Genomic DNA, 10,875 nt, shown 5'->3' on the forward strand with positions numbered 1-10,875 from the left:
GTGAAGAGCTGGTTATAAAACAGTGTATGGACTATGATCTCAATTTGGTAAGATAAATATACATACACAGAAAAACAAAATACACATTTTTAAAAGTCTGGAAGAAAAGAGAACAAAAAATTCTGGTAGTTATCTCTATATGCTAGACTTACAAAAAACCTTGACTTTTTTTCCTTTGAGATTTTTCTCTACTTTCTAAAAGTTCTATAATGAATATGTACTTTTTTCAATTAAGAGAAAAACACAATAAAATATCCTTCTTAAAACTGAATCAAAGACTTCCACTTCTAATAGTAGTGCAGCTTGTTAAAGCCAGTCCACCCACCAAGAACAACCAGAAAAGCTTGAATAATATTGAAAAATCTGTGTAAAGGCACTGGAGCACTACCCAGGTAGTGAGGACTTCAAATGCCAAGACACTAAAGAGAAGGAAAGTGCTGGAGGTGAGCCTGACACTTGGCACTGCTTTTTCTCTTAAGGCGGCTGCCAATTCTCAATTAGTGACTGGGATGCTGATAACTAAGCAGCTTCAAGAAGTCTTTTGGGCTTAATGGACAAAAAATGTTCAGGGACCATCAAGGCTTTCAGCTGAGACTCCTGAAAAGATACCTTAGAAGCAGAAGGGAAATGGAAATAGACCAGCTCTAAGAAGACTGAAGACCAGCTTTAAATTAGTGTAATTCCTCACAGAAATCAGGTAATCGGCTCCTATCATAAGTGCCTGTCAGGAGGAGTAAATCCTCTCTGGAAGAAAATAACATCATCCAGTCTCATGATCTCTCTAGATTTCCATAGACAATAGCCAGCATGCAATGCAATATTACCAAGCATACCAGGGAAAAAGGCTATCTGACCAAAAACCAAGAGAAGAGAAGGAGCAGACTACAGAAACAGATTGACAGAAGATGCAGTTACTGGAATTATTACACATGGACTTTGAAAAAACTGTTATCAAGATGTTTAAGAAATTAAGTAAAAACTGGGGAAATTCTAACACTGAATTAGAAATTTTGATAAAGAATAAAATAACTCTAGAACTGAAGACACTATTGCTGAAATTAAGAACTAAAACAGATGAGTTTAACAGCAGATTAGAAACAGCCGAAGAGGACTTGTAAACTCCAGGAAATTTCTATAGAAAATATACAGAAAATGTGGAAAAGAGGGTTGAAGAGACACATGTAACACAGGAAAAGGTCTTCATGCATGCATATAGCTGGGGTCCCGGAAGGAAAGAAGGGAGAGTACAGAGCAGAAGCAAAATTTGAAGACAGAATAGCCAAGGATTCCCCAAATTGAAATAAAGACATCCAGCCACAGATTTAAGAAGCACTATGAACCCCACGTGGTATAAATGCAAAGAAGATCACATCTAGGCATCTCATGGTAAAAGTGCTCAAAATCAAAGACAGCGATAAACTTCAAACACAGAAAAAAAAAAACCTTCAAAGAAGCAACAAACAGACTCAGTAGAAACAGTGGAAGACAGAAGGCAATAAAGTAACATCTTCAAAATGCTAAAGGAAAATACCTACTATAACTCTATGCTCAGGAAAAATCCTTCAAAAATGATGGTGATATAAAGACACTTTTAGACAAAAAGTGACAAAATTCATCACCAGCAGATCTACACTAAAGAAAATATTAAAGGAAGTTCAAATAGAAGGAAAATCATTCCAGATGGAAGTACAAAGATGCAGGAACAAATGAAGACCCTTGGAGAAGATAAATATGGTTAAGTGTAAATAAGTATTAACGGCATAAAACAGTAATAAGAGTATCTGTGGAGTTAGAAAGAAATAGATAATTAAAATGCATTTCAAATTTGCACAAAAGGTACTAAAACAAAACAAAACAAAACAAAAAACTAAGCCCTTCACCTAAAGCACAATTGAAAAAACAAAAACTAAGCCCACTGCTGTCGCGTCGATTCTGACTCCTAGCAACCCTGCAGGACAGAGTAGGACTGCTCCATAGGGTTTCGAAGGCTGTAATCTTTACAGAAGCAGACTGCCACATCTTTCTCCCACAGAGCTGCTGAGGGGTTCAAACCATTGATCTTTCAGTTAGCAGCTGAGTGCTTAACCACTGTGCCACTAGGGCTCCTGCACAAAAGATGGGGAGGAGGGCGGTAAATGAGTTAAAATGGTCTAAGGTCCTTGAAATGGTTTGCAAAGTGGTAAAAGCACTCATCACTATTACACTTTAATACGTAAATGACACATGCTAGGGCAACCGCTAATTATTTGTAAAGTATGCATGATTAGCACACTGATGGACGGGAGGCATGGAGTGATAAAAACCATCAGTCTAAAGGAAGACAAGAAAGGACAGTAAACAGGACATAGGTCAGTTGGGGTAAATAGAAAACAAACAGTAACATGACAGTTATAAAGCTGACCAGATCAGTAATTACAATAAACTAAGTAAGTAGATTAAATACTAGAGTTTAAAACATGAAGAATTTAATTGCGTAAAAAATCACAAAACTCGTTTATACGCTGATTATAGACAGATAGTTTAAACACAGGGAAACAGGTTGAAAAGTACTCGTTGCGGTCAAGTCGATTCTGACTCATAGTGACCCCACAGGACAGGGTGGAACTGCCCCATAGAGCTTCCAATGCTGTAATCTTTACAGAAGCCACATCTTTCTCCCGTGGAGTGACTGGTAGGCTTGAACCACCGACCTTTCGGTTAGTAGCCAAGCGCTTAACCACTGCGCCACCAGGGCTCCTTAGAAAGCAAAAGGATGGAAAAAGATATAGTGGGCAAACACTAACCAAATTAGAGCTGGTATAGCCATACAAATATGACAAAGTAGATTTTAAGCGAAGAGGAATTTTTAGAGATAAAGAGGGACATTTAATAATGATAAATGTTTCAATCCACTAGGACAACACAGTAATTCTGTTTGTATGCACTTAATAACAATCTAAAAAAACACATAAAGCAAAAATTGACAGAACTAAAAAGAGAGACAAATCCACAATGATGGTATAAAATTTTAAATACCCAAAATTATTATTTTCAAATACTGCCTGTGGGCAAACAGACAACTTTCTGTAAAATAATTTAGGAATATGAATTAATAGCTTTAAAGTTGTTCATACCATTAACTCAGTAATTCCATTCCTAGGATGTTCAGAACGGTATTTTTATAACTAAAACTCTAAAACAATCTAAAAGTTAAATAACTGGGAAATGTTAAATAAATTATGGCACTTGCATTTGATGAAATGTTATGAAGCAATTTTACAAATCATGTTTTTAAGATTACTCAGTGACTTAAGAATATGCTCATAGTATGAGAGCAAGTGAAAAAAAGCAGAATATTAAAATATATATGCAGCATGAGTCCCAGTCTGTAAAACAAAGAGACAAATACACATATAAAAAAAATTATTCTAAAAGAAGATATGATAAACCAAAAGGATGAAAAGTAGTTATCTTTGGATATGGTGGATGTTGTCTTTTTCCTGCTTACTTATATTTTTTAATAGAATGAACACATATAACTTGTATAATTTGAAAAAATACTATTTAAAATATCATTTTATGATGATCATAATTATTGCTGCAAGGTAATTCTGAAGTGTGTCTACTTGCAGGAGTCAGGACAAGATGTCTTTGAGTCTGTTCCCTAAGAGACAACAGGACAGTTGACACAACCTAACCTTCTGAAATGACCACTGCTTAAGAAGAACTAAAAGCTAACATCTCTAAATAAATTCAAAGAAGAAAGAACACTGATGGGAGAGAAATCCTATAAAATTAAAACTTATTTCTGCTTGCTCTACAAATGCCATTAACAAAAATTTCTAGTTAATTATCTTTCACCAGTGTTGGAAAAAAGAAGGAAGAAAGAGAGAACTATTTTAAAAACAAGAAGCACGAACTGAGAACACAGATACCTTGTGAGCCAAGTGGAAGAGCAGGCGGTTTTGGAGTCGGCTTTTTGGGGCTGAAAGAGAAATATAAACTGCTTATTAAAGAACTGAATAGTTCTATGGCACTAAGTCCCTTGCAGGAATGAAATGACTGAATGTTCCCAAATCTTTACCTTTCTGATCCCGATATGTCTCTGTTTTAATATATATTTTCGTTTGAGTCTGGTCTCAACCTGCAGTAGAAAAACAGCAGCAAGAGCCAGAAAAAAATGTTCTAAGATTCTGCTCCTCCGCACCTCTGGTTCTACCTGGTTCTGTTATGGTGGCCCACAGCACGGCACTCCACACGGAGTGATAGAGCAGCCCACCTTGGTGGTGTTCATATGCTGAACCAAACACTGGGAACAGACAGCTATGGTCATCTCAGTGTATGTGTGAGTTCCCTCTCATTCAGCTGTTCTCCCCAAGCATTCCTAGTCAAAGCTTTCTGAAATCTCCTCGTCCACAATCGCACTACCATCTTTTCCTAAAGACTAGCCCAGCCTCTACCCCGTAGATCGTCTACTATGACAATCTGCCACAGGTCACCAAGCAAAGAGGATAACACCGTTCAACTTCCAAATCCCCTTCACACTCTTAGAGCATTTTCCTAATTCTGGACGTCCAATCCCATATCTCTTTTACAACAAAAAGTCATACTCCAACCTATAAAAAAGAAAAAAATATATATGGAAAGAGAAATAGATATCTTGATAGATATATCACCATCCATGTGTCTAACATTGTTTTATGCAAAATACAGTCTCAGGAATGTGAGATAAAGTAACTTAAAGAATCTTAAAATTAAATTAGGAAAAATTACACTAGTACATATGAAACAATTTGTGTACAAATGAAGGAAGCCTTCAAGTTCTACATTTTCCATGGATTTGGGCTGAAATATTTTCCAAATATGTATCTGTCAGTTAACTCTGACTTCTCCCTGAACAAACACCCCCTTGTCTACACTCCCTGCAGTTTTCTTTGACTCACGCTCTCACTGTCCTTACTCTTTTCTCCCATGTTTTCCCTTTGCCCTGCTCTTACTTGCCTACCAGTCACTCCGTGGGAGAAAGACGTGGCTTCTGTAAAGATCACAGCACTGGAAACCCTATGGGGCAGTTATCCTGACATGACTGGCGTAACAAGAAAGCAGAAGTCTGGCTTCTTGAGGTTGAAATTACTGGGCTTCCTGCTCAGAGGCGGGGCAAGCAGCTATTAAAATCACAGATCCCAGAGCCTGGACAGCTACACCCACTTCCTGCCCGCAGCGCGAGGCTCGCACTACCACGGGGCCTAAGGAAGAGGCCTTGTCCTTTTCCCTCTCTCATCCTTCTCACAATGGAGGGTCTGGACGGAGCTGGAGAAAAGCGGAGAACAAAATTCTAACTCACAAAAAAAGACCGGACTTACTGGTCTGACAGAGACTGGAAAAACCCCGAGAGTATGGCTCTTGGACACTCTCCTTTTTGACTGCTGCTTCGGGGTGGGGGTGGGGGGCTTAACTCTCTCTTTACACATCAAGTCGCTCAAATCCAATATTCTTTGAAGAAGAAAGCTATTTTTTAAGCTTTCTAATGTTACCTGTTTTTTTCTCAATAGGAAAAGAAATGAATTGTTTGAAACCCTCCAAAATGACTGTTACTATGAGTGAAGAATATCAGATATTAAGAAGGCCCATTTCACCTTTAAATCCAGCTGCTTCAGCTTGCTTATACATCCCGAGAAAGAAATAGGTACAGGCCAGGTTCACCCAGACTTCAGGATTGCAGGTTTCCTCTTTTGTCGCATTTTCGTATTCCTGAAATACGTATTCAGCAGTGATCTCATTTTTACAGTAAAGCAATCAATGGGTCATTCTTTTATAACAGAACAGGATTTCTCCCTGAAATCAGACAACTTGATACTTAGGGACTATTGCAAGCCCCTCCGCCCTTCTATGCCTGAAAAGGATTGTTCAACTATCCTTAGATTGCATTTTGGGAGTAAAAGTATTGGAAAATGTTTAAACAATTTCACTTATGAATTAAAAATTGCTTGACAGAGGGCATTTATAATTTTACCTAGACTTGGATCCATAATCTTACAGATTGATCATCGTAGATGGGTAGGGTTTACAATGACCAGGAAAAAATAATTTCTAAAACAATGGTACTTGCAAAAATATAAAGACAATATAAACTTTCCCATGTCAAGAAATAACCAAGCAAAGTAAAAATGAACTTCTTTTGAGAAAAGACTCATGAAAGTTCTTACTAAAATGGCTTTTTTTTTTAACCCTAAGAGAAATGAACTCTGATACATGCTATCCAGGACATGGATGAACTGTGAAAACATTATGCTGAATGAAATGTGTCAGACACAAAAGAACAAACACTGCAGGATCCCACTTACATGAAATATCTACAACCGGCAAATGCACAAAGACCAGAGTTTGTTAGAGGTTGCCCGAGGCTGAGGGAGGAAGGAATGGGAGTTACTGCTGAAGGGGTACTGAATCTCTGTTTGGGGTGGTGGAAAAGGGACTGGAAATAGACAGTGATGATGGGTGTACAAAATGTAATTAATGTCACTCAACTGTATACTTAAAAAACAGTTAAAATGACAAATTTTTATTATGTATATTTTACCTCAATAAAACTGTTTAAAATGGCTTATTTTTCCTCTCCTGAAGATTTACTTAAAGATTTACTTAATATGCTCTGCAATCTCATCAGTATACGCATACAAGCAAAAAGCAAACAAGATATACTTGAATATAGAGAGGACTTTTAAAGCAATAATCACAAAAACTGTGAACTGTGGTTGTTCTGTTACAGAGAGGTACGACTGGGAAGGCAGGTAGGGTGACTTTTTTAGTTTTTATCTGTTTCTGTCTATGTTGTTTGAATTTTACCATGAGTGCATATCACTGCAATAGAAGTTTGATCACTCTGTAAGCATGCGTCTGTTAAACGGACTTACTCACCTCCAGAGCTCTTTTGTAGTCACCCAGGTGGAAGGCGCAGTACCCAATCCACAAGTTAGTGTCCTCCTCTTGCTCCCCAACATGACGCTTGAACTTCAGATTAAAAATTCATGAAAAAAAAAAAAAAACCATAGAACACTTCCAACTGTTTCAAAAACACGTTTCTTAAAATTCTTATTTAAAAATAGGGACTGTTTTTAAATATTCTATGTTAATTTATTGATGAACGATATGAAATTGTCAGTAATACAAGTAAAACAATACTCATTTCAATTAAACTTACACCTACAGGACCAGGCAAAATTATCAAAAAAATTTATATTTTCAAATACTGTGCATCTAGTTTTCTGTATTTACTTACACCTTACTCCAGAAAGTATTCAGGAGTTACCCTCATAACAATCTAGGTGATAGGTAAGGAGCAGAAAAATTACATGAGATATTTAATGCTAAATGACTGAAGGTTTGAGAGACTGTGCAATAAGCTCAAGGCCACACAGCCGGCAGTGGGGTGGCAGGGAGGCTCACTTTAGGGTCTGACTGCAGAGCCCAGGCCCTCTCCCTCCATGCTCTGCTGCACTCACCCTCACTCTGCCATCCTGCCCCGCTGGCACAAACATTCTTTATTCCTAGGTTACAGCTTTTCACTGAGGACAAGTCATTAAACCACTCCATTACCCTTGAACAGGCTGGCCTACCAGGCCTGCAAGAGTTAAGGATGTGCAGAAGACTAGCCTCATTTATGTCCATCCTGAAAAAATATTTATGGATTCCTCAGACTCAACAAAAGAAGTCCTGTTTTGGAGGGAAGGAGACCTTGAAGGAGGAGCCTGAACTGCCATGGAGGTGAGATTTTTCACTCTGCAGGGTGATAACTGAAAAGCATGGGTGAAAAATGAAATACTGAGCCACACATCTTTACAGAGCATCACTGCAGAATTCAGGTGCCTCCACCAGTTCATGAAGAAGACACCCCTTTGATACTAAGAACTTATTGCTATAGCCAACTCCACGTTAGAAATCCTATCACCAGGAGAATGAAGAAAACCAAAGACACAAGGGAAAGATTAGCCCAAAGGACTAATAGACCACAACTACCATGGCCTCCACCAGACTGAGTCCAGTGCAGCTACATGGTGCCCGGCTACCACCACCCACTGCTCTGACAGGGATCACAATAGAGGGTCCTGGACAGAGCTGGAGAAAAATGGAGAACAAAATTCAAACTCACAAAAAAAGACCAGACTTACTGGTCTGACAGAGACTGGAGAAACCCCAAGAGTATGGCTCTTGGACACTCTTTTAACTCAGTAATGAAGTCACTCATAAGGTTCACCCTTCAGCCAAAGGTTCACCCTTCAGACAGGCCCATAAAGCAAAACAAGACTAAATGGGCACACCAGCCCAGGGGCAAGGACGAGAAGGCAGGAGGGGACAGGAAAGCTGGTAACGGGGAACCCAAGGTTGAAAAGGGGAGAGTGTTGACATGTCATAGAATTGGCAACCAATGTTACAAAACAACATGTGTATTAATTGTTTACTGAGAAACTAATTTGCTCTGTAAACCTTTATCTAAAGTACAATACAAAAAAAAAAAAGAAATTCTATCACCAAATACTACGAATTTGAGCACAGTGACTTAAGTCTGGAGACGTTCTTATTTGAGGTCTCCTTGAATTTGCCCCAGAAACTCCCTGAAGCCCCAGGAGAGCTCCTGAGAGGTCCTCACCCCAAACCACAGCAGTTCCCTTTCATAGCCTGGCAGTGCCACTGGCTACCTGGGAAGGTGAGTCCAGGGCAGAGTCTCCCTGCCCACTAAGTCGGTCTAGGACAACACAGCAAGGGAAATGTGGCCCCTGCCTTAGAGAAACAGAGGAAAACAGAAACCGACAAAACATAGACATCTACAGAGCACTCGGCCCCCTGACCTGCAGAGCTAGAAGGCCCTCTGAAGTCAACTCTCGCACTTTAAAAATGAGAAGACTGACACCGGAGAGATTAAACAATGTGTTTAACACAAGAGCACTAATCAGAAATATAGGACTATACGTCGGCAACAGAAAAACACATGTACAGCTAATGAAAACAATTACTGTTGAGTCAGGATAAGGCAGGCGTGTGCGGTGCAGAAATGACTGCATAACCACGCTGTCAAAACTCCTCCTCCTCTGCCACACCTCTTCACACTCCTGTAACACGTCCCTTCCACAGAGCAGTTCTCTAAGCGCAGTCTCCTGGGATGATGCCCTCGGAAGCACACAGGCTACGTAAAATGCAGATTCCTGAGCACTGCTACAGACCTCAGGAATCAGAATCCCTAGAGCAAGAGCCCAGGAATCTAGATGATTCTGACATGTATTAAAGGTTGAGAACTACTGCCACATAGATGTGAAATGTTTTCAGAGGGTACAATTGTTTAAACAATAAGCATGGTAGAAATATTTAAATTTGACCAAAAATTTATAACACATAAATAGGAATAAGTCTTAAATTGGCAGGGGTTGGGATAAACAATATGTGAACTGACACTGTATTAAATGCCCCTCTATATTTTTAGGTTGGATTCTTCATCAGCTGCAGTAGACACAGTCATAAATACTCCTGAAAAAATCATTTTAGTTCATCTTTAATCAGTTTGGTGACTGCACCTGACTAGATTTACAAGTTGTTATCAGGTGCCGACGAGTCAGCTCCGACTCAGTGACCCCATGTATAACAGAACAAAGTATTGCCTGGTCCTGCGCCATCCTCACAACCGTTGCCGTGTTTGAACCCATTGGTGCAGCCAGTGTAAAGCCAAGGTTTACAAGGGGTTCCTTGAAAAAGCTCCAGAATACACCCGCCTGTTCAACAGCAGAGGGACCAGCATTCACCCAAGCAATCATCTGTATTCTGGTATTCACTTCCTAAGAAGCAAGCTTCTTTGGACATTACCTCCAGCAGGGTAATAGCTCCAGTGAAATCTCTTTGAGAAAGGAGCTCCTCTAGTTTTGGAATCTTCCTACCTTTCTTCTTTCTCTTGTCAGTGTGCGGTAGGTCCCCACCTACAGCAGGTTTGGCCCTTGAAAGCATCTGTGAAAGAAACAATGACAGCTGTATGATCCACTTCTGATGATCGGTTTTAAACTGAAGGTGACAGCTCCAGGACTTACACGCCAAGTCCCTAATAACGAACCCCAGGGAAGCTTATTCAAACTCTTCTTGTAACACGTATTTTACTAAAGGGGCCACCACCCTGTTCTTTAGCTGAACCAAACTGCTACTCTCAACTTCTTTATCCTCTCCGGTTAGAAGCACGGCTTCTGTCATCTGAAGCTCCCGTTACTCTGCTCTCTATCCCACGCGCAGCTCAGGTATGGGGGACAGGGAGAAACAAGGGAGAAGAAACCATCAAGGTACTTACAGTTGCACCCCTGTCCCCGCGGGAACCCGGGGAGGGCAGGGGAACGCCCTCCACCGACACCCTGGACTTAACCCAGAAGTGTCCTGGGACCCTGTAATCCCCGCCCCGGGACCTACCCAAAGTCCTCCCTCACTATTCAGGGCCACTAACCATCTTGGCGTCAGTCCTGTGAGCCCGCTCGGCAGACACTGCAACGGCGTGACCTCGGCGCGTCGCTGCATCCACCCAGCACGCTCCGTTTCCACGGCAACCCCGCCGGGAGGCCGGGCCGTCCGAGATGCGCCCGTCGGGGAACCGCTACCGTCCGCGTCTTGGTTCTGCTCCGCCACGGTCGCCGGGCAGTGGACGCTCCCCGCTCGGGAGAAGAGCATCGCTCTCTCTGCCGAGGGCGAAAGTTTGACTGTGTCTCTACTTCTGCGTTTACTTCAGGAAGAATGGTATTGTTTTCAAATGCAACGGCATTGTTTTCCAATGCAAGTCTCTTGGGAAAGTAATTTTCAAGGAACCACTTCCGGTTTGGACCGTGTTGGGCTCCATAGCAACCTCCGGGCACTGCCTGGCACGTGATCTCTGTC

At 40.7% G+C, this 10,875-nt stretch overlaps 1 protein-coding gene across 7 annotated transcripts in view; it reads right to left on the bottom strand.

Annotated features, from left to right (window-relative positions):
• Window positions 1-10,527, bottom strand: part of IFT56 (intraflagellar transport 56) — a 41,468-nt gene extending 30,941 nt beyond the window's left edge. The window contains exons 1-5 of one of the 7 annotated variants that reach the window (XM_004382390.2): window positions 10,451-10,527; window positions 9,832-9,969; window positions 6,898-6,990; window positions 5,616-5,730; window positions 3,915-3,964 (exon numbers count right to left, since the gene is read on the bottom strand). In XM_004382390.2, the coding sequence (XP_004382447.2) occupies window positions 3,915-3,964; window positions 5,616-5,730; window positions 6,898-6,990; window positions 9,832-9,969; window positions 10,451-10,453 (399 nt within the window). In that variant the 5' untranslated portion in view covers window positions 10,454-10,527. Of the gene's footprint in view, window positions 1-3,914; window positions 3,965-4,063; window positions 4,890-4,976; window positions 5,032-5,615; window positions 5,731-6,897; window positions 6,991-9,831; window positions 9,970-10,450 lie in introns of those variants that run through there. The other 6 variants (XM_023736896.1, XM_023736898.1, XM_023736900.1 and 3 more) reach the window with 6 other exon arrangements.
• Between the last annotated feature and the right edge of the window lie 348 nt (window positions 10,528-10,875).

Source organism: Trichechus manatus, unplaced genomic scaffold, assembly GCF_000243295.1.
Source record: "Trichechus manatus latirostris isolate Lorelei unplaced genomic scaffold, TriManLat1.0 scaffold00093, whole genome shotgun sequence".
Classification (NCBI taxonomy): Eukaryota; Metazoa; Chordata; class Mammalia; order Sirenia; family Trichechidae; genus Trichechus; species Trichechus manatus.